Genomic DNA, 25304 nt, shown 5'->3' with positions numbered 1-25304 from the left:
CCGAGCCTGACTCTGTGAGCCTGTGCACCACTGCATTCGGAAACTTCAACTTCCATTCCATCCCAACTAAATAGCGGTCAAGCCTCTCCTTCACCAAATCCTCTCCTTGTCTTCGATTTGTCCACGTGAAAGGGTGCCCCACCATTCCAATATCCACCAATTCGTTACTGTCAATAAAATTAGTGAATGTTGCAATGGTGGTTGCTGATTTTTGGCCTCCACCCTCCTTTTCCGCTTGGCTTGTTATAGCATTAAAATCGCATGCTATTACCACTTTTCTTTTCATGTGTTGGCTCATTGTTATAAGCTCCTCAAACTGTAAGGATCGAATTTGTTCTGAACAACTCAAATGGACACCAATGAACGCCCATACCTCACTGCTTCCGACTTCCTTAATTTCGGCTGCCACAAAAAATTCTCCACTGCTAATAATTTGAACACTGATGCTGTCCTTCCAAGCTAGCACAAGTCCTCCTGCCACCCCTGCCGGGTTAACAATATGCCAGTTTTCGTAGCCGCATACCCGAAGTTTTGCTTCCACCTGTCGAGATTGGTTCTTTGTTTCACTTATAAACACAATCTCGGGGGAGTGGGATTTACAGATCCCTTTTAAGGTGTGAATTGTCAGGGGTCTCCCCAAACCCCGACAATTCCAAACTATAGTTCTCATGGCGCCTTGGGTGCCATTTGTAGGCTGGCACCCTCCACCATCTGTTCAACTACATTTTCATCCTCTGTTCTTGCTTTCTTTGTAGTTACTTCAGCTATACCACTCATCAACCTTTTTTTGGGTTCACTTTTAGTATCTGACTCTGCAGCACCTTGTCTTGCTAACCTTTTCCACTTCCTACCTTTTTCTGTGGTGAGACACTCCCCAATAGCGAATTGCATAAGCTGCCCTTCATCCTCCTTGGTATTGGACTGACCAGCTATGATAACCTCCATGCATTCTGTTCTAGAATTGGCTGATTGAGGTGACTCAGGTGCTGCCCTGTTACCAGTGTCTTGTGGTTTCAAACTTTGTTTCCCTTCTTGCATTGACATCCCCGCAAATTCTTCCAATAAGCAGTTTAAGACTGGTTTTTTCTTACGTTGAGTGGCCTTATTCTGGTTTTGGGTTGAGTTGTTGAATGTTCTTTCTCCTTCAGAGTAGATTCGCGTTCCCACTTGGCTAGCTTTAACCCATTCGCCAATGTCATCCTCTTTTACCATCTCACTCTCTGTGTCCTTCAGCAGATCATGGCAATTTTTCACCTCGTGCCCCAATTTTGCGCAATAGGTACAGAACTTTCCAAGTCTCTCATAGCGCAGTGCCACTTCTACCTCCTTTTTATTAGGTCCTGCCACTATTAACTGATCTCTCACTTGCCTGGTAGCATCAATATTGATTTTGGCTTTCACAATCCTAGTTTCTCTGCCTCGCATCTGAAATTTACCTACCTCCAACACTGTGCCCAGATTCTCTCCCAATTTACGTCCAACTTCGAGGGTTTTAAACGATTCTGGCAAACCCCAAAATTGAACCCAAACTGGAAAATTGGAAATAATCTCTTCATCACAGATCTGATCTTCCTTCCATCTCTTGACATGGAGCACATAATCTTTGAATAGCCATGGAGAACCATGTTCAACACGCAAGACATCCACTTCTTTATTAAAAAAGAATTGGAAGGAATTATCCCCTTTGTCACTCACGCTAAATCCTTCCGGGTTTCCCCATATAGCCTTTAAAGCATTTCCCATGGTTCCAATTGAGAAGGTTTTGGAAGCAAAGAGTCTGCCATAGAGACTATTAGAGCAAGTGTTAATACCTTTTGATATGTCTGCCTCTTCCAGTAGAATCACATTCCTACCTCCTTTCAGGTTGTCTTCCTCGATCCGATCTTCATCCCTCGTTGTCTCAGCCATGCAAATTACGTAAACTTGTATTGAGATTTAATTGATCTTGACAATGTAGCTTTGATGGCACTAGAAACTCCATTAAAAAACCCTAACAGAGCACTAAAAAACCCTAACAGAGCACACTTCACGTGAACGTATAAAATTTGGACCTGCGTCCAAGCATACATTATCTAATAGTATCATTGAATTTGCTTTTGTATTTCATTTATAAATGGTTGGAAATTTATAATAGTCGTTTTAGATCGTTCATATAAGTCTCGACCAAATAGGAAAATAAATATCTTTGATTTGTAGTCAATTTTATTTTATATTATCATAAAAAAACTAACTACAAATTATATGTTTTGTCACTCACACCAAATACATCTCAATTTAACTTTAAATCAACCATACTTTCTTTTCTTTTCTTTTTTTTTAAGATAATTCTTCCATCAAATTGTTTAGGAAAAGATATACATAACTTCCGTAAGAAAATTCTACCATTAGTGCAATACATAAGTTTATCAGAAAAAACTCTCAAATATGCCGAGTTTAAACAATTTATAGATGAGAATAATAATAATGGATAAAATACCAATTTGCACAACATATAATACCATGTTTATCTTGTATATTTTCTATAGTCTATATACATTTAAATTTGTTTCTTAAATTTTAGTTGTTAAAATTTAGTCATTCGTTTCAATCTCGCTTATTTCAAAATTAATATATTTTTACCTAAAATAAATCTTAATATTCGTTTTGTTCCTTTTGAAAATTTTATACACGTAAATTTTTATTTTTTAAATCTTATAATATTAATATTTTTAAACATATCTTTTATTATAAAAGATATATTATAAATTAATATAAAATATATGTTTTTATTAATTTTGTATTCCAACATAATTTTGAATAACATATAACATACATCGTTAAAACAATATGAAAAAAAAAGATCAAAATACAAAGTATATTGACATGAATCCAATTTTGATCAAGATTAATTATACAAAAAGCACATTTATGAGCTATGCAATATGGTCATTTTTCGGAGTTATCGTATTTATATGTCATCAGAATTATTTTAGATACGACATTCATTTGATATGTATGTCTAATGTGTCTAATCGTGTTTTAATAGAAAATAAAAAATATTCTCTAAATATATTTAGACACATTTAAATATTATTACGTGTTAGTATATCTAACCCTAATATTAATATTGATTTTTATAAATTTAGAAATAAAACTAGTATTTTTATCCGTAATTACATTACGGGAATATAAATCTTTTAAAATTATGTCGATTTTGTCCTGACATTATAGATTATAGCACAAAATATTTATAGAATCAAACTACTTTTACAAAAAAGATCGCAAGGAACAAAAATTCCTGTTGACTAAGAAGACCATGCCGTGGATAAAAAATCAAATAATAAGATTTTTAGTTATTATTTTCAAGTGAAAGAGTTTGATTTATTACTAATAATTAATTTTAATATTCGTTATCTAAAATTTGAAACGATTTAACTTGTATACTTTTGATTAGGTATTAAGTCTTTTGCACAAATAGAAATAATTAATTTTTATGCTTTCTATTTAAGAATAATATTTTTTCTCTCTATGTATATAAAAATATAATTAGATATTAGTATAAAAAAATTATATTGATAGTTATAAAATTAACTCAAAATTAATATTTTTTAAACAGTTGAATCTTGATTTTAACTGTTAATCATAACATTAGCATTCTCTCTAAATTATATTTAATAAATATTTGAAAGAATAAAAATAAAAATATATTAAAAGGATAAATAGTAAAAATTTAAAATTAAATAAAAAAAATCAAAATAATATGTATATAATAATAATATTTTTTATTTGAATTATATTATTTTGTTAATTTTATTTTTTGTAGAACAAAAAAGATAAAAAAATAGAGAATGAGAGAGAATAGAGAGAAAGATAAAGATGAAAATTGAGAGAGGGAGCTTGTTAATTTTGAAAGAAAAATATTTTATTTTAATTATAATAAAAAATATCGGAGGACACATTTTGATTTGTCAAATTATTAATATAAAATATAAATTATAAATTATATATAGAGTGGGAAGAGTAGAGAGTACTAAAAAAAGGGAGAGAAATAGATGAGAGAATTTAAGAAGGGAGTTTATTAATTTTGGAAGGAAATATTTTTTTTCAATTTGAATAAGAGAATGGTAGAGAGAAATAGAAAAAAAAAAAGAGAAAGAGGTACATGAGAGAATTTTTTTTTTTACTTAAAAAAATATATATTAGCAAATATGTAATAGCATAGATTTTTTTTATATACCGAAGATAGGGAGATTCGAACTTGTGACTTCTTATTGTGTATGAGAAAATTATACTATTTGATCTATAACTCATTGGCATATATAAGAGAATTTAGGAAGAAAGTTTATTAATTATAAAGAAAAATATTTTCTCTCAAATTTAATAAGAGTGTTATGTGACACATTTTGTTATTAAATTAGATAATAATAGTATATAATATATAATATAATACAATATATAATATAGCTATATTTTAATTTTAATTTTAATATTTTAATTTTAATTTTAATATAATTAAAGAATGTCATGTTGCACATTTTGATTGTTAAATTTATAATTATTCGTTGATAATGATATATAAAAGAGATAGGGTGATTGAAGGAATGAGAGATGTAGATAAATGGAGAGGAGGAGGGAGAACTCTTTAATTTTGGAGGGAAATATTTAATTTCAATTACAACGAGGGAATGACATGTGGCACATTTTGATTGTAAAATTAGTAGGGATGAGAGAAGAACTCTTTAATTTTGGAGGGAAAGATATGATTTTAATTGTAATGAAGGAGTGACATGTGTCACATTTTTATTGTAAAATTAGTAGGAAGAAGGATAGAGCTCTTTAATTTTGGAGGGAAAATTTTGATTTCAATTGCAATGAGAAAGTGACATATGGTATATTTTGGTTGTAAAATTAGATATATATAATAGATAGATTATTATTTATTAAAATAAAAAATATTTTAAATACTTCATATAATTGAAATAAGAAATTAATAATAATTAAAATTAATTTATATTTTAATATCAATAAAATATCAACATATTATTACAATATATCTAAAAAATATTATATATATACATGTCTTTGTATCTTATAATATTTTAAAATTTATGTATCATTGTATTTTGTATAGAGTCTCGTGTCAGTGTCTAGACATTATAATTTATGAATAATACTATATACCAAAATTTTTTTATAAACTAAGTCCAACTAAATTAAATAATAAAATTTAAAATAATACTAGTTATAACTTATTTTTATTATGATAAACTAATTTAATTAACAAAAAATTTAAATAATATATAACATTATTCCACATTTATATAATATCAATTTGAAAATATTATCCAAGTACACACTTAATTAAAAAAACTTTAAAAAATGAGAAAAAATATAAGATAATAAAATAAAAATCTAATAATAATTTAATTTATAATCTTTATTACGCGTGAACTCTGCTATCTTAAATTTAAAGATAATTAAACATTCACTTTTTTAACTTTCCCGGTTTTTTCGTTTTAGAAAATTTGATCCTGATTTGAATAGGTTATAAAAATTGAATCTATCTTTGACCTAATTAATTGGAATGGATATTTTCTTGATATTTTTTGTGTGTTTAATAAATAAAACAAAACCCTGATTATTTATTACCATGTTCACCCATAGGCGAAAAGAGGGAAGGAAATTGAAAAAGAAGGACTGTTGTGTTAATCAGAATGAGCGAGTCAGAAAAGAACTGAGTGAGAGCGAGTTGAGTTGAGTGAGTGGGACCCACCAAAACTTGAGAACCGCTTCGTTGGGCCTATCTATATCGCACCACATTCATTACCTACTTTTTACAATTCCATCCCTCCACTTTTTTTTTTTCTCTCAAAGAAAAAAACAAATATATTATTAATTAATAAAATCAGAAGATGAAAAGAGCGCACAAACACTCTCTCTCTTCTGTTTGTGAGCCATTCTTGATTTCTTGTGTTTGATCAAGTCAAAGCAAACCATCTTTTTTTCTTCTTCTTCTTCTTCTTCTTCTTCTTCTTCTTAACTATTCATTGTTGCACAAGAACATTGTCTGAACCAAGGAGACTCCTACAACAATAGGTAGATTAACATAGCCAGATTTTTAGTACCAGAATTTTCGCTCTCTTTCTTAGCTGCTTTTTTCTTTTTTTCTTTTTTAATTAGAAAAAGGTTTTATTTTATTTTCTTCTGTTGAGGTTTTGGTCTGTAGCACCAGAAAAACCTGAAACAACAACACAGAAACACACGAACACGACGTTGGTTTTTATAGTTGTCATCATCTAGCCATGTATGTATATAACAACATGTGTGTTGTGTGGGCGTGTAACTGTGTGGGTTGGTTTCTGGTTTTTGATTATCTTGTTTGTTATTGCCGAATTCCTTCTCCAAAATATCGTATTTATTTATCTATCAACGCGCAACAATTAAAATCCAATCCAGTCGAAAGGGCACACCGCCATTAAGATAGTAAATTTACAGACTTTGAGCGTTCATTGTTGTTGAACAAAATCCTCGCTCACCAGAAAATTCACCATTTACAGGATTCAAGAATCAAGAATCAAGAACAGCAACAACAAGAACAACTTCTTGTGGTTTCTGGGAAGCATTGGAAAGAACTGTATATTATTGTTGGCATTGGTGCTACTTACCTACCCCATTGAGAAAAAATCAAATTTTGATCGGTGGGTGATTCCAATTTTTAGCTGTTCCAATTACTGGGATCTGGATTGAAGTCTTTCAGCGGGTTTGATTGGGAATGAGTATCATGAAGTCATTGGATCACTGGAGGAGTTACTTCAGGTCTTGTTCATCTTCATCTGATATATTTGAAATAATTGACCATGCGATCATGGTGGCTGCTTCTGATTGTCCCAAGGAGTTCAAGTTGAGAAGGGACCATATTGCTGAGATGCTCTTCTCTTGCAAGCAAACAAGGTGCGTGGGTTGTGACAGGGTTGAGCTCTCTGTCCCTATTGATGGTGCTGATGGTGGTGGTGCTCGTGGTGGTGGTGATGATGATGATGGTGCCTACAAGAGCAGTGGTTTTCATCACAATCGGGATGGTGTTGTTGAGTTTGAAGCTGGAGCAAGCAAGGAGAGCAAGGTGAATAGCTCAAGGGGTGATATTGATGATCATGGTGACATGGATGTGAATAGGGTCCTTAGCAATTATAGCTTTGGTGAAGCTGAGGCATTGACGGATGAAATGGAAGAACAGTCTCAGTTTGTTGCTGAGGTCTTGAGGATCAGAGACATTCTCCATAACCGTCAGGAAGAGGTGTGCCTTGGTTTAGTTATCAGTTCTTGCTCCTTTGTGCTGTGATTTTGATGTTTGAGGAGATTTTTTAAGTCCTTTGACTTTTTGGTGTGATGTTGTTTATTATCAAGAAGTGTTTTAAGGTTCTTTTTGTGTTCTATGGAGTTCCTGATTCATGCTGGTGTTGTTTTGTTTTTCTTGTAAAAACAGTCAGATGGAGTATTGTTTGACTCACTGAGGAGGCTGCAACTGATGGAACTCACTTTTGATTGTCTCAAGGTTTGTGAATTCAATCATTCTTTGCTTTGGTTTTTTGGCAATCTGTTCTGGCTTTTAATTTTGTGGCTGAGTTCTCTAATTCTTGGAATTACCTTTGCCAGGCAACTGAGATTGGAAAGGCTGTTAATCCTCTTAGAAAGCATGCTTCAAAGGATATCCGTCAACTCGCACGAAAGCTTATTGAGTATGGATTATTTCTGATAGATTTTTGTTTGCCGTCCATGTATTTTAATAATCAGTGGTTTAGAATTGTAGGTGTATGAAACTGAGAATGAAAAACAAATTATTGTTATCATATCTTTGACCCTGTTCCTTAGTGAAGTAATCATGTGTCCCTTATGCTCAACTTTGATGGTATCTTTCAATCTATGATGGGATGCTTAAATAGGCAAATGACTCATACTTCACATCTTGTATGCTTAGAAGTTAGCAATTATTGTTTTGATTCGTATTAGCAAACTAGTTGAATTGCAGAATCTGTTTTAAAATATTCACTTTCATACCGAACAAGTGAACAACTATCTGATGTAATAATCTTTTCTTGATTTACAGTGATTGGAAAGAAATGGTAGATGAGTGGGTCAAGGCCACAGCTATTGCAGGTATCAAACGTTTATCTAGCTTTGTGTGACAACTATCAAGACAATCCCGAATACCCGATGCTCTCTTTTGCGTTCTAAACCTTGATTCATGTTTGAATTTGGTTTTACTAAATGTTTATAGGATCAGAAGGCACTCCAGATTCTGTAAATCCATCAGTTGTTGATGAAGAGGAAGGACTTCCATCACCTCCTTTGGACGAAGGCGCTTTCTTGGTAGCTTCAACCGGTTCAATTGAACTCTCTCAGGTATTTTACCTGTCCCTAATGTTTTTTGAACTTAGATTTATGTAGAAACTGATTGTTTTCTACTTCCCTTTGTTGTATGTCTCGTATCTGGACGATGTAAAGTTCTTTGATGGCATGGATGATATCGGAAGTGAGTTGATTTTGCAATTTCTTATGTTTAGTCTATCTAGCATTTGCTCATTGGTTCTGTATCTGAATTCCCCATATTTTCCTAATCAGGATTTTTTTCAGATCCTCTACAAAGTGGGCAAGTCAGGAACCGAGAAAATGGCAGAAAGCCATCAATGGACATCCAAAATATGGAAAAGAGGAAACCACAGGCTTCAAATGACACTGCCAAGGATAGTAAGAGCCAGCTGGTTAAGAAAAATGAGCCCACAGTGAAGCCAAGTAGACCGGTAGCCGCTGATTCTGGTCCTGGCAGACCACCAAAGTCAAGCATGCAGCGAAAAAGCAATGTCGAGCCAAGAACAGAGAATGGTACAGTCACAAGGAAGCCTCCGGTTGACCAGCAAGATGTAAGTAAAAACATCTCTACACAAGTTTGCAAAACTTAGATTTTATTCATCTCTAACATCTCTAACCGTTTCCTGTACTTCAGAAATCGAATTGCTCGGACGATGTGGATGCGAAGCTAGAAGCCACTAAGAGGAAACTTCAGGTTCGATATCAAGAAGCCGAAAAAGGTTTGTCATTTCTTTTCTGAAATCTGTTTCTATCTTGAATTTGGTTTAGAACTGAGACACTTGAGATATTTATAGCACAGTGAACTGATTCAAGAAAGTATTGTCTGATGCTTGCAGCTAAGAGGCAACGAACTATACAAGTAATGGAATTGAATGATCTCCCAAAGCAAGGAGCCGGCCAGCGAAATCCTCAGTTCAAAGCCGGAAACCATAACCGGCACTGGGCCAACGGTCGAAGGTAGAGGGTAGCTCATATTCTTGGAGGAAGAACATTGGTCATTGTCACTCTTTCAGTGTAGAGAATAACAAATCCAATTCACCATTCTTTCTTGTGCTACTTAGACGGAGGGGAAGTAAACTCTCAAGACTGTTTATTTTCCTCAACTTTGCGTCATATTTGAGTAAATAGGAATTTTTGTTGAGTCTATGATTTGGATTTGGAAGAGGGAATTATAACAGTTTGTTTATAAGAAAAATTATCTATTGTTTTCACCATTTTCTTTAGTTCATTACATTAGAGTTAGACTAAGGTGTCATATAACATAGTACATAGACTATTATGTTTAGAATTTTGAACAATTTCAATTTGCAATAACATTCAATAGGATTACTTTTCAGTGTTTTTTCTTTTTCACTTTTGGAATATAATATAGCATAAATTGTTGATTTAATTACCAAGAGTTTTAATGATTATTGTTCTATTACTTTCTATTCATTTCATCCGTCCATCTTAACTAACTCAAAGTGGTCAAAGTCAAATCACTTTTTATTTATTTTGGCGGTTTGGTGCGAAAGAATGGAATACATGAATATGGAAGGATTGAAGGGGTGACCCTTGATGAAATGCATAGGACAATTTGTTGAGTGATGCAACAATGGTTGAATATTCCATCCTTTTTTTTTAAAAAAAAATAAAAGGAATTGAATGGTATGAATATGAATATGACTAACATGACTGACTCTCAGGCAGATAGAGAGAGCACGTGCAAAAGTTGGAACTTTTTATTTAGTCGGTTTGACTTTCTTTATTCTTTGTTTCTATTGTTCTTTTTAATTTTTAATTTTTTACCGTGCTTCAAAGTTCAAATTATGGACTATATAAATTACATTTTAGATTTATTAAATATAAATAAATTTAATTAATTTAAAATTTAAATTTTAAAATTAAAATTAATTTTTTTAATTTATTATTTATGTTATTCAGAACAAATATTATTTCCTATACTTTTCCTTTTAGAAATGGTTCATGATTTGATGGTTTCACAAAACAACAAAATGGATAGTGTTTGTTGCCATAAGAAAATGATAATAATAACTGTTCATTTTGACCTACCTCTTCTTCCTTCTATCTTCCTTTCAATTCTTTCCTTCAATTTCTTTCCCGTTTTCTTCTTTTTTTTTTCCGCTTTAAATTTAATGGTAAATTTGGTGAAGATTCTTTCTTTGTTTATGCTAGATTTTTCTGTCACGCCGCCACGTCCACTTGGGACTTGGGATGCAAAAATATGTTCCGAAATTGACCGCTAGGATTAATTTAGAGTTCAGTGACATTTATACATAGTTATAAACTTATAATAAATATTAATTTAATGCTATTTTATTATTAAAGGCACCTAGAGATAAACATGTCTAATAGGGGTGGACACGGGTCAGTTTGGTTTGGATTCAAGATAAAATTAAAATCAAACCGATTAAAATATAATTGATTTAGCTTGGTTCGGATTTATATTTTTTTGTATATGTACCCAAATCAAATCAAACCGATTAAGAACGGATTGGTTCGGTTCGGTTCGAGTAATTGGATATCCGATAACTTTAAAATTCATAAAAAAATCAAATTTTTATCTTAAAAATTCAACAATAACATCAATAGAAATAATCCAAACATGTTAAATACCAAATACATTAAAAACTAAATTCATTAAAATCTAAACATATTAATAGTGAATAATCTTTGTCTAATGAAAATACAAATTTTTTAATTAAACACCAATTTTTTTTATTTAATTAATATATGATAGGATTTACGGATTGGTTCGGATTCCGCACCCCCAAAACCGATATCCGAATCAATCACTAATAAAGGCTATCGGTTTAGTTCGGATTGGATCTGATTACCCGTTTGTTCCAAAACCAATTTAATAGATTCGATTTGGATTTGAACAGGTACTCAAATACCCGCTACCCGTGCTTACCCCTAATGCGTAAGACCATACTCTTTATTATAATATTGTTCTTTAATCTCTTGAGAAACTTTTTAGGTACTAAATGTAAAAAGTTTGTTTTAAAAAATAAAAACATTTTAAGTTTTAAAATATTTATTATATATAAAAGTTTTAAAATAATAAATACTTTTTAACATAAGCAGCTTTAACTAATATGTTTAGGATATACAATGTTAGTAAATTTTTGTATTTAAATTGTCAGTACTATTAATTAATTTTTTATTCTTAGAACATTTTCAAGCATTTAATTTTGTTTTGAATTCATAAAATACTACATAAATATTTGAGAGACTATATATTATAAAAATTAATTTAAAATTTAATATAAATTTTTTTACTTTAATTCTTAATCTTAATTCAAATTAAATTTTATATTATTTTACTTATTTTATTTAATATAATATACAAATAACACTGTTTAATTAACTTTTTTAAAATGATATAATCTCTCTTTATTAATACTGATCTTATTTTAAATATTGTAACAAATACAAATACAAAGTTTAATTTTAAATCAATTCAATTATTATATATGTTAAAAATAATACCCAAAAAGTATTTTATTAGGCTGCGTTTGTTTCTGAGAACAAGACAGAACAAGACACTGAGAATAGGACATAAGGGACAAAGACACAAAATTTTGTGTTCTTGTATTCTGTTTGGTAATAAACTAGAACAAATTATGAAAATCTAATTTATTCTCATTTTTTTCATTCAAAAAATTTGAGATGAAAAATATAATAATAAAAAAATATAATTATAAAAAATTAACAAGAGTAATGAAAGAAAAAATAAAAAATAAGTTATGTCTTTTGTTAGTGTCTCTGTGTCTTTCATATCAGAATAGATACAAAATATATTAATTTAGTGTCTCTAGACACATTGTCTTTATCCATAATTCCATATCTTTTCTGTTAAATACAATTTTGTGTCTCTGTATCCTTATCTCAATATTATATCTCTATAAACAAACGCGCAGCCTTATAGTTGCTCTTACCCATTAGTTGCTACGCAATTTGGAATCTCATTAATTGCATAATATAAACAATATTTAATTGATTTTAAGTGTGTTTTGAAAACTTAATGAATGCTGTTATGAGCTTTATATGGCCCTGCTTGATTCATTGCACAAAGCCACAGATACAAAATCTTCATAGACGCCGTATAAGTAAAACAGAGTAATTGTGAGAAACTCTATTCTGCCTTGACTTAAATCAACTATGAATTATTAAATTCAGTTTTCAAAAAAGCAAAAAAAAAAAAAAAGTCATTCTCAATCTCATTCAATCACTAAACTTTTCTCATTTTTGGAGAAAAAAATACTACATTAAACTTCTAAAAAATGATATGTTTAGTGTGTATGGTTATTATTATGTATTTAGACATTATTGTAATATTGTTATAATCTTGACATAATAATTATACTATCCACCGAAAGATATATAACCATTAATGTAATAATTTTATATAAAATATTTTGATTATAATTATAAAAGTTAAAACATTTTCATGAATGAGATTATTTGAAAAGTATACTAGATCTTATAAGTAATACAAATATACACTTGTAATGAATTTTGAAAGTGATAATTTTCTAAAATTTTTTCAAAAAATTTTATTTTGATGAGCCTCTCAATTTTAACTCGAACCCTACACTTTCCTTCAATTCAACACCACCATCACCATCTATAATCTTTTATCTCACTATCAAATATCCAAAATTAACAAGAAATTACAATAAGTCAATAACATCTTGGATAATAGATTTATTAGGGTATTTCAACGACAAAAAAATCTAAAAATTAAAATACTACTTTATTTAAAAAATACAAAGTCAAAATAATCTAATTTGAACTGTAGATCTAAATCTAAAGTAAGTTAAAAGGTCAACAACCCAATGGAAGTACCGAAGTACTGAGTCTCTCAAAAAAGGAGTTAAAGTAATATGTGTTTATTGGTTGGTACACAGTTCTTGTGAAACAAGTAATAAATATTCTTGTGAAACAAGTAATAAATATGTTTATGTGACACGTGCTTATTAATATTCAAACATTTTATGTATACAAGAATGACATTTAATTTCTATACGAAAATCCAATAGTTAAAGTTGCTTATGAAACTAATTTAATTTAAATATAAATAGTTATGATTTTTATACCCAGGCCAAAAGAGCTCTTCTATAATGCCTAGGAGATGAAAGTGAGAGTATTAAATGTTACAGACTTAATTTGGTAAAGTTTTTTGAATAAATATTTAAATTTTTTATTTTGTGTTTGATAACTTAAAAAAATTATGTGTTTATGCTGATAATTTTTAAAAGATTAAAATATTTTTAAAAATAACTAAGATAAAAATTTTTAATGTTAGATTGTATTTTTTAAAATTTAAAAGTCTAATATAATTTCATATATTAACTAAATTTTAAATTTAATGTTTAAATTTATATTTTTTATAATATTTTTAAATTTTAAAATATATTTTACCAAACGTAATTATTGTTATTTGTACTTATTAAAAATTATTATTAATTTTATTTACCAAATATAAATACTACATTTTTTAAAAAATTATCTTTTAAAAATTAACTTTTATAAATTATTTTTAAAAAATAAAAACTTTGCGAAACTAAATCTTAATTTTGTAATCACTTAATTAGATATCATATTTATACAACTATATTAGATACGCGTAAAAAAAAAAGTTAATAACTACTAAATTAATTATTTATATATATATATATATTATTGTTTTATAGCCCACATGTCAGAAAGGAAGAAGCGAAGACTCATTACAAAGTCTATTCTCTTAAAAGTAGGAATGACCCAACAGATTTAAAAAAAAAAAAACGCAGACTCTTGTCTCACTTCACAGTCCCACTTAAATTTACAAATGTTTTTCATGCAATATTTAAAAAAAATACTAAATAATCCTTTTTTACTTGATTAATATTTAGAAGAAATATTAAATATTAAGAATATATTGCCTCTATCATATTATTGGTCACTTAAAAATAGTAGTACAAAGATTTTATTTTGTAAATTAATTTGAAATACTTACAATATTTTTTTATTTTTTATAGAGACTAATATAAATTATGATAATTTTCATAACTAAATAATTTAAAATTTAATATTACATAAATACACAAATGAAAAATGGTTACATTCGAATCCTCTTTTAAATTTATAGAAACCACTGCGACCTTTAGAGTTTTCAAAAAGGGTTTTACTAGGATAATAACTTTTATAAATAATGTGAATAATGAGTTATAAAATTGATCCAATAAAATAAAAAAATACTCTATTTTTAAATTATTTTATAAACTTTAATATTAGAATAATTATCTTCATATTTAATGAATTAAACATCCAACCATTGTTAATGTGTATGAATAAATTGAATCAAAAGAAATAACTATCTAATTAAAAATAATAAACATAATCATCTACAATCCTATTAAATCGAACATCTGATATATCTATTATTTATATTATTTAGTATTCTCATTGTCTACCTATATTTTTTTTTTCAAAAATTGTAGGTAATATTTAGAGTTTTCGGATCCTATTTTAAATTTATACAATCTTTACATACAAGTTTTGAAAACTCTAAAAATTATAGCGGTTTTTACCTTTTATAGATTAAAAAAAAAGACTCAAATTTAACTATTTTTTATTTGTTGAATTTGTGTAATATTAAATTTTGAATTGTGTAAATTATCCTATAAATTGAGAGGAATAAATCATTTCTCATTTATCTTGTGTGTAGCTCTGTTCTTTGAATGAAAAGGACAAATATAAAGCCACTTTGTATTCCAAATCATACACTTGGCAGCCAAGTGAAGGAGGATGAAGATCACAGCACATTGCATTCGGATAAGGTTTCCAATTACCTCCACTGACAAATTCCAAAATCAAATAGAAAAACTAGTAATTAAGCACAACAATTATAAAATATTAATTGAATAAAGGTTTAATTATTCTATTGGTTCCTATAGTTTTGCAAAATTTTTAATTCAGTCTCTATATTTTTTTTTAGTTGAGTCCTTGCACCAATTTTTTTTAATTGGGTCCCTATATTTTTTTTCCTTTTATTTAGGTCCTTATACCAATTTTTTTTTAGTTGTGTCCTTATAAAATTAAGCCAATTACTATTAAGAGAGATTTAATTGAAAAAAAAATTAGTGCAAAGACCTAATTAAAAAGAAAAAAAATATAAAGACCTAATTGAAAATTTTATGAAACTATAAAAACCAACAGAATAATTAAACCTTGAATAAAGTTAGTGGAAATAGATTAATGTAAGAAAGTTTAATAGCATGTATACATTTAAAAGGTTTCTCTGAAGTCAATTGTTAAATTTTGAAAAATGAAAACATCAAAGTGAAAAAGAAAATGAGAGCATTAAAACTTAAAAGTTTATATCATTCTCATTAAATTATAAAAAAAAAAAATCTTCAACAGTAGTCCTTACGCATGTATTAACTCATTCATGTGATATATCAAAAATTAAGGGCCTCTTTTTTTTCTATTTTTATTTTTAGTAACATTATTTTTTATTTTTTTCATAAAATCTTAAACACAAAAATATTTTAAAAAAAATATAAATAAAAATATAAATCAATCAAAACTTAAATTTTCCTTTTAATATGATATGGACAAAGAACTTCATTCAAGTAATAAAGGTGAAGTTGACATTGTTAGAAAGAAAACACAATGTAATGCTAATATGATCATCCCATCTAATTAATTGGGAATTTATTGAGCACTTGAGAGATTCATAATATAGGGCCTTCTCATTTTGGTTTTGCAGTGTTAGTTTTGGTTTAGTAAAATTTTTACTTTTTAAAAGTAATTTATAAATTTTATTTTTTAAAAATTAGCTTTTCAAAAGCTAAAATACCTACATTTAATAAAATCAAATAAAAAATAATTTTTGATAAGCATAAACATCATAATTATATTTGATAAAATAGCTTTTAAAAATAAAAAAGATCATAATAAACATATATATAATAAAGAATAATTATTCTTTTGGTGTTAGTAATTAGTAAGAATAATTTTAGATATTTATTATTATGTAGAATTATATTAGATTTATTAATTTTGATAACACAAATTAATTTAAAAAATTCTTTCTTATTAAATATTTTTAAAAGTATCTATAACTTTCAAAAATTATAAATATAAATACATGAATTTTTAATTTATCAAACACAAAATAAAATATTTATACTTTTAAAAAGTACAAATTTCCGTCCAAAAAATTTTACTAAACCAAATCATATTCCTGTGACTTATGAGCTGTTTACCTTGTATGCTTGCCAGATAAACCATGATTCAATATTTTATTGGTGGGACAATGCAAAAATTAGAACATTTGATGAATAGTACTACTACGTGTGCTTGCAAAGATATATGCATAAAAGAAAAGGCAAAGAAGAAAAAGTATATTATTATAAGTTACTTTCTATATATAGTTTTGTAGATTTATGATCACTAAATTCATAAAATTGTAAGTAGATATATTGGCCATATTCAATACCAAACTTTTGGTCATAAAAAAGGAATACAGTTGTGTGTAACCAATATACGTGTTCAATGATGAGAGGAATTGAAGTGATTAATTTTCAATAAAGATCGAGAAAGTTGGTATTGTTATAAATTTATAATGTACGTACGTAATTAAATTACTAACCTACTTAGTTTGTTAAGGGGCATGGATAATGGATTTATCTGCTGCCACATGTTTAGTTTAATTCAATACCTATAACTAATGCTTTTACCACACGTCAAATATTAGTAGTTGGTTGTTAAGTAAGAGTTTAGTAGAATTCAGTTATATCATCAATAACACTTGCATATATAGCCACATGAATCTTTGTACAAATTAAAATTAAATAGAGATGAATGTTTTATTAAATTGTAAAGATTTCTATATTTGGTTAAATTTTAGGATTTAGTAGTGCAGTAAATAATTTTATGTTGTTCTTATTTAGGTAAAAGAGTTTGAAATTTTATTATTATTAATAAAATACACAACTAAAAGCTAAAAAAAGGTTACACTTAACATATCCAAAAAAAAAAGAAGAGAAAATCAATTTCTATATAATTAAATTAGCTATATCTTCATTAAAATATGTATGTTGTTATTTTTTGACACCTGCAACTAGAAAGCTAATAAGGTAGGGGGATAAAATACTAAATTGGTTTCTTATATTTGGGCGTATTTTTTTTTTTTTTGTCCTTAAGGTTTAAAGTGTCCTATTTGAATCCAAAAAAGTTTCATTTAGCTTCAATTTAGTCCCACCGAAAGTCAAAGATAAATAATTAGCGAAATTTTCTATATGACAGCAGTATAAGAACAATGTCGATAATCTAGAGAATAAGTACAAATTTCAAAGACAAAATCAACGTGGATGCATCAATACATTTATTTATCATTTTTCTTATAATTAAAATGAAATATTTTCTATAAAACTAAAAAAAATGTTAAATACATGTATTGATGCATCTACGGTTGATTTTGTGCCTCTGGAGCTTGTACTTATTCTCTAAATTATCGACTTTGTTCTTATACTACTGTCATGTAGGATATTTTGTTAATTACTTATCTTTGACCTCACGGTGGGACTAAATTGAAGCTAAATGAAACTTTTTTGGATTTAAATAGGATACTTTAAACCTAAAGAACCAAAACAGGATTAGACCCAAACGTAGGAGACTAATTTAATTCTTTATCCTAACGTACGGAAAGAAAACTTCATTGCTACGAAAATGGGAAGTGTTATAAAAATTTAGAACAAGATAAATATGTAAAGTGACATTGTTACTTTTGTCTCTGAATACTGAAAAAAAAAAAAGATCCATAGAATGCTTGAGAGATTTCCATGTCTTTTTTTACTTCAATTCAATGTGTTTGAATCACACATTTTACTGTTTTTGGCTGCAATTTAGTTAGGTGATTATTAAATTAACTGAAATATCTAGTTAGCTAATAAAAGAATAATTAACATGCTTTGCAAGAAATGTATGTGAAGGATGAAAATTAATTAAAATGTAAAGAAAGGCAAATAAAAGTTGGAATGCATGCAATTGAAAGATAGAAAAGTAATGAGTAGAAAATGTAAAATATACTTATATCATTGATGTGTTCAATAATGCAAAGATAAATAGTTAATACAATTAAATTAAGTGACCAATAGCATTTCCTAGCTGAGGCGACAGTTGAAAAATTTATGGCCTCTCATAAAATTACACCAGAGTTCAAAGTTTAGAAGTGGAATACAAATTTTTTGTGTGTGTATTTTTTTTTTTTTAAAAGGCGTTTTTGAGGTCCAAAATTAATTGCCTCAACCAATTAAATCACAATTCGTGTGTTACAAAAACTGTATTCTAAATTTTTGTGAGATCGTCACAAATTAATTACCTATTTATTATTTAATCTTGAAATTTTATTTACAATATAACTGTTTTATTTGTTGCCATTATTAAAAGCTATGCTATATGTTTTTCAATAGGATGGTATCTAAATATTTGAGGTTAATAATACTTTAAAAATATAAAAGACACTCTTCCATAATATATATATATATATATATATTATAAATGAAAGTTGAAGAAGATCAAAAAGCAAAATATCTTCGTATATCTTTAGTCTTTACCCATCAACAAAGGAAAAATCTTCCCCTTACAATCTCTGTCTTAAAAGCACCTAAAAAGTTCATAAAACTCGCTCTTCTTATTCCTCAGGGAATCAAATATGAATTTCCATCACTTTCTTGATTACTCTAAAGAAGCAATAAGTGTCTCTCAAGCACCTCTCCTCGATCATTATTTAAAAAAAAAAAACATGTGCACTCCATTAGCCACGTATACACTTAATGTTTATCTCAATTCTTATCCAAACTTTTTAGCTAATGGAAGGGAAACTTAATTAGAAAAATAAAATAGTGACGGATATCAAATAAACCAAACTAAAACAAATATTAATTGTTAGACAATCAAATCCAATAATATTGACTTGTGAAAAGTATTGTGGGCCTCAGCACCTACTCTCCACCAAGTGTGCCGACAAGACAAAATTTAGTAAAGAGACTCACTTAGGTGGGCCCATAATGGGCCAGGCCCATCATTCAGTGATTGCTTTGTCGTGTATGGCAAGCCCTTTTAGATTTGCTGCTCGATATTTATTATTTAAAGTGTGTTTCAAAAAAATAGAATTTAGGTTTCTAAATTTTAGATTTTTAATTTAGAGGATAAAGTAAGATCTCTCACCATTGAATGTTTTTTTTTCATATTTTTTCTTGGTCTCACCTATAAAATAAATGATGATAGATCATACTTTACTTTCTAAAATAAAATTCAAAATTTAGAGAATTCAAATCCAAAAAAATATATATCAAATTTCATATTTAGAATGAGATAGTAATAAAATTTAAAAATAATAAAATGGGTATCAGTATGAAATACAAAAACTTGAGTGTTAAAGTATAATTTCTTTTTAGCATATGTCTCTATCATTTCATATTAACTTTGCAAATGAAAATTTGTAAGAGATTCACATGCACAATCAATATGATAACTTGAAATTTCTGTTATGTTAAGCAACTAGGGATACAAATAAAACAATTAAGATGGTCACTCACTGATTTAGATTCCACATAACTAAAAACATAAAGGTATTTGATCAGGTACATGTATGTCTCAAAAACTTTGGTCATGAAAGAACAATCACATGTGACATGCCATATAGAAAAGACTAAGGGTATGTGGTTAAGAGAATTATAAATAATTTTTTGAAATTTTAAGATGGAAATATCATATTTTTATGTTTGGTTTAAAGTTTGAAAAATTATTCTCAAGCAAGTTTGAATCCAGGGAATCAAAATATTATCATTTCAATTTTCATTTTTCTCTTGGATATATTTGATTCCCATAGAAATGAAATCTGAGTAACAAAGTAATACTTAAACTCTATGATGCACGGATACTGACACGGACACGGGACACACCGACACGCGAATTTTAAAATCTTACAAGGACACGCATATATATAAAATATAAAATATCTTTTAGATAAATTGTAATGATATTTTGATATTTTATTGATATTAAAATATAAATTAAAATTTTTAATTATTTTTAATGTCTTATTTTAATTATATCAAATATTTAAAATATTTTTTATTTTAATAAATAATAATATATACTATATCTAAATTTATTTTATGAATATATGTTAAGAATAAGACTGGACACGCGGACACGTGATGGTATTTAGATGTGTCCAGAGAAGAATTTTTTATTTTTTTATGAAGACACGGTTGGACACAGCAGACACGCGTGTCGGACGAGTGTCGGTGAACGTCGTGTCCAAAATGTATCCGACACGCGAACATGATAACTCATAGAAGTATCCGTGCTTCGTAGCTTAAACTACACACACCCTAAAGAGTTTTACATTCCTTTACCGTGTGTATACTTTTTTCTGGAAATAAATCCTCTCTAATTTTTTTAACACTTGACAGAATTCAGTGTGATCTCTCACATTTGATTCTATAAGTAGGACCAAAAATAAATTAAAAAAAATAATAAATAATTAGATTAAATATTAAATACCATCTAATTTTTTTTGTCACCCGAGAGAATTCACTCCCTTTTTTCCGGGACATGATGGGACAATGTAGGTAAAAGAGGATTTTGAGTGACTAGGTAAGTAGCTACACGCCGATGAAGCTCTCTCATCAAAAAGAAATATAATTCGCTTTTTAGAATCATATTGACTTAATGACTTGTACCCTAACCCTTTTGACAAAACACTATAGGTAGTGTTGTTGGATCAAGTTTATCAATGGGAATAGTACAAGGGTCATGCAGGATACTTTTTAACAAGTAGTGTAGATTGTATTTTATAATAGAAAAAATATTTTAAGAAGTTAAAATACCATATAAAATCGTATTCTTTTATAAATTTAATTACAACATCCACTTTTTACTTAGTGTTATTCTATATTAAAAGAAATTCTCATAACATAATGCTTAATAATTATGTTTTTATTACCATTAATCAGTAATTACAAACGGGTATATTTGTCTCGTTGGAGAAAATATTAAAAATGTCAATCATCCATTTTTGTCAATGTCACCAATTTTTTTTTTAAAAAAGTAAAAATTCAAACTTTTAATTACTCATTATCTATTTTTTTAACTTTATATAAATAAAAGTAAAAAATTCTAACAAAAAATAACAATCAAAAGAGGTAGATTTACATATTTATCGGAAAAAGCATAAGAATGAAGAGATGATAGCTTGATAAAATGACTTTGAAAAGAGAAAAACAGGGCTACGATTAATCGTGGTGACGTATGAGATTGAATAATGAACAAATAAAATAAAATTGTGCCTTAATAAGTAATAGAAAGAAGAGTTAAAAATTTGACTTTTATACATTATCAAACCCCTATTCTCCTATTTGGGTCGTCAACTAGTCGCTCATCACTATTGACTATTGAGTATTATTGACTACCAAATACCAATCCACTTGCACTTAGTGGTGCCAAGAATTATGAAATCTCAACATGGATAATCCGAAAGAGAGCAACATGTATTATTTTTTTTTTCTTGGGTCTGCTGTTTTACAATGTAAGACATATAGCTATCCGTTTGTTTGGACCTGCTGTCTTCCAAGCTCCTTGTCCAAATGTTGGGCCATAGATAAGGAACTATCATTAAACAAAAATTGATGACATGATCCACATACTATGAAAACCCCCTCCCCCCAAGTCTTAACCCAAAAGAAAAAACAAATAGTTCGAGGCTAAGCCTAACGCAATTCCTGGTGTTCTACTTCAAAGGTGGCTTGAACCTGCTACCACCATGTCAGAAAAAAAAAAAAAAAAAAAACTCTGCTAAACACAAGATTAAATTCAAGTCATATATTTTTACTCTTAAACCATTTAACACTTGAATGACCAACAATAAATAATTGTATTACAAAAGGAATTCAACTTTTGTGCAATTTATGTTATCATATAAGGGAAATGATACTAATTTGATAACCACAAAATTTCCAATAACCAACAACTATGTATATTTTTGGTTTAATTAATCTGTTAGTCTCTATAGTTTCGCAAAATTTTCAATTAGGTCCTTATACTTTTTTTTTTCTTTTAATTGAGTCCTTGTACCAAAATTTTCTTTTAATTGGGTCCCTACACTTTTTTTTTCTTTTATTTAGGTCCATGTACTAATTCTTTTTTTTAGTTGGGTCCTTATAAAATTAAGTCAATTACTATTAAGAGGGACTTAATTAAAAAAAATTCAGTGCAGGGACCAATTAAAAAAAAAAGTATAGGGACCTAATTAAAAATTTCACGAAACTATAGAGACCAACGGAGTAATTAAACCTATATTTTTTAGCAATTGTGCAAATACACATATTGTTAATACAAATACAAGAACCGTATCTAAAAGATCAGTTTGGAGATGTTGAGGTAGTCAAATTAGCATTACCAGAAAAAAAAAATACATTGTGAACATAGAAATTAAATTTCTAAAAGTATAATTTTGGAGGCAATACTACATGCAAAATATATTTATTGAACATTCAATGGAACCGACTACAGAGCAAGCCTCAGGGCGCTAACAAATTAACCATGACTTGGAAATCCAATGTTATGGGAGATGAATGAACGTAAAAAGCAAAGACAATTACCAAAATGCTATTCCAACGTTATGCACTAAAGTTTTTTTCACATTAATTATTACCTAAACTACGAGAATCATTTACATTATACCGTTGGGATTCGATCAATTGTCTCCTCTGAACTCTACAACAAGATAGGAATGTGCTAAAACGCTACCAACAGACAAAGGCTTTACCCAATAATGAAGCACATTTCAAGAATCCAATTTAGAGAAAAGATTTGTCCAGGACTTGAGCAAGTATCTTGGAGTTACCCTTAGCCATTCTAGGGTGACTCGTTCAGCTTTTAATGGTGTCCTGGATAAGATTCGGAGTAGGCTAGCAAGCTGGAAAGGAAGTTTACTCAATCGGGCTGGTAGGCTCTGCTTGGTTAATTCTGTTGCCGCTGCTATTCCCACGTACCAGATGCAGGTCTCTATTTTTTCCAAAGGAATCATTAGTAAATTGGAGTCTATGATGAAGAATTTTCTTTGGAAAGGACAAGTTGATGGAAGAGGATTGAATCTTGTTAGTTGGAAGGTACTGGTTACTCCAAAAAAATATGGAGGTTTGGGGATTAGAGATCCTTATTGTGTAAATATTGCTCTTCTTGGGAAGCTAATTTGGACTTTTTTTCCAGCAGCCAAACAAGCTATGGGTCCAATTGTTGGATGCCAAATACCGATCATCTCTATATGACTGTTTTAGTTATCCTAAGAACAAGGACTCTCCCATTTGGAGGTGTCTTTGCAAGGCTTGGGAAGTGTTGAAGGATGGGTTTGCTTGGTGTATTGGAGATTTGAACCAGAATTTTTGGTTTTCTAGCTGGAGGAGAGAAGGACGGTTATCTAATGAGATGGATTATGTTCACATTTCTGATTCGAATCTCCGGATACAGGATATTTGGTCGTTTGGTAGGTGGCATTTGGATACTCTTTATTCTCTTTTATCTCAAAATCTGAAAGATAATATTCTCTCTTACAATCCAGATGAACAAGCAGGTCCGGAAGTGGGTTGGTATTGGAGTGGGTCTGCTGCCAAAGTCTATGACTCACGTAATGGTTACTTGTGGTTGTGTAAGCAGCTGTTTGGTTGGGAGGAGAGGGAGAATTGGCTTTGGCTTTGGCGTCAGCTTGTTCCGGAAAAGCATAAGTTTTTGGCTTGGTTGTGTCTTAAGGAGGCTCTTCCTACTGCAAGTTTTCGCTTTAGAAGAGGGATGTCGTCATCGGATAGGTGTCCAAGATGTCTTTCTAGCCAGGAATCAGTTTTACATTGTATTCGGGATTGTCCAAAAGCTCAGCTTGTCTGGCATAGGTTGGATATTTCTTGTCATCCTTTGGATTTGAAGAACTGGTTCTTGTATCATAGCAGAGAGCATCCGTTCAAGTTCTTTTCGGGAATTTGGTGGATATGGCGAGTAAGGAATAATGACATCTTTAATCCCCATGAAACTTAGCCTCCGGAAAAAGTGATTTGTCTGGCATTAACTTCAGAAAAGGAGCTTAGGAATATTTTTGAATTACAACGTATGTCCCTTCCCTCTACTCTAAATAGTTTTTGGAATCCCCCATCTATTGGTACTTTTAAGATTAATTGTGATGCTAGTTATTTTGGTTCGGGTGATAGTGTTGGTTTTGCTTGTGTTATTAGAGATTGTAATGGGAGCTGGCAAAGGAGGTGTTTGGGAATGATTGAGAGTAATAATATTTTTCAAGGAGAATTATTTGCTATTTGGAGAGGATATCTCTTAGCTTGGGATGTGGGTCAACGAGATGTTGTTTGTGAGACAGATTGTGTGGAAGCATTTAATCTTGTTACTCAAGATGGTTTTAGGTTTATTGATCCACTGGTGCTCAAAATAAGAGATATCATGCATTGGAATTGGCGGGTTGACTTTCGTTTGATTATGAGAGATGCAAACACGGTGGCAGATACTATGGCAAAGATGGCGATGAAGTTACAACTTTCGCATGTGGAGCTTCTTTCACCTTGGGAGGAGTTTAAGAGTAGTCTTGAACGGGACTGTCCTTCTATTTAGGCAATTCCTTATTTTATTTGTTTTGTTTTTCTTTGTTTAATTTATTTGAGTCACAAAAAAAAAAATTAACCATGACTTGGAAATCCAATGTTATGGGAGATGAATGAACGTAAAAAGCAAAGACAATTACCAAAATGCTATTCCAACGTTACGCACTAGTTATTTTCACATTAATTATTACCTAAACTACGAGAATCATTTACATTATACCGTTGGGATTCGATCAATTGTCTCCTCTGAACTCTACAACAAGATAGGAATGTGCTAAAACGCTACCAACAGACAAAGGC

General features: G+C 29.3%; 1 protein-coding gene across 2 annotated transcripts; it reads left to right on the top strand.

The window, feature by feature from the left end:
* Window positions 1–5818: 5818 nt before the first annotated feature.
* On the top strand, window positions 5819–9682 carry LOC107623544 (putative mediator of RNA polymerase II transcription subunit 26b). 2 transcript variants are annotated; one of them, XM_016325865.3, is made up of 10 exons: window positions 5819–6075; window positions 6537–7273; window positions 7463–7531; window positions 7633–7715; window positions 8084–8133; window positions 8255–8379; window positions 8482–8509; window positions 8599–8897; window positions 8981–9065; window positions 9183–9682. In XM_016325865.3, the coding sequence occupies exons 2-10, from the start codon at window positions 6752–6754 to the stop codon at window positions 9305–9307; spliced, it is 1386 nt and encodes a 461-aa protein (XP_016181351.1). In that variant the 5' UTR covers window positions 5819–6075; window positions 6537–6751; the 3' UTR covers window positions 9308–9682. The 2 variants fall into 2 exon arrangements, with proteins under 2 accessions (XP_016181351.1, XP_016181352.1); XM_016325866.3 differs by having other exon boundaries at window positions 5866–6075; window positions 8611–8897.
* The last annotated feature ends 15622 nt before the right edge of the window (window positions 9683–25304 follow it).

Source organism: Arachis ipaensis, chromosome B10 (assembly GCF_059453495.1).
Source record: "Arachis ipaensis isolate K30076 ecotype BB chromosome B10, ASM5945349v1, whole genome shotgun sequence".
NCBI classification, from domain to species: Eukaryota; Viridiplantae; Streptophyta; class Magnoliopsida; order Fabales; family Fabaceae; genus Arachis; species Arachis ipaensis.
Note: the sequence above shows the minus strand (reverse complement) of the source record. Positions and strands in the feature narration are given on the sequence as shown.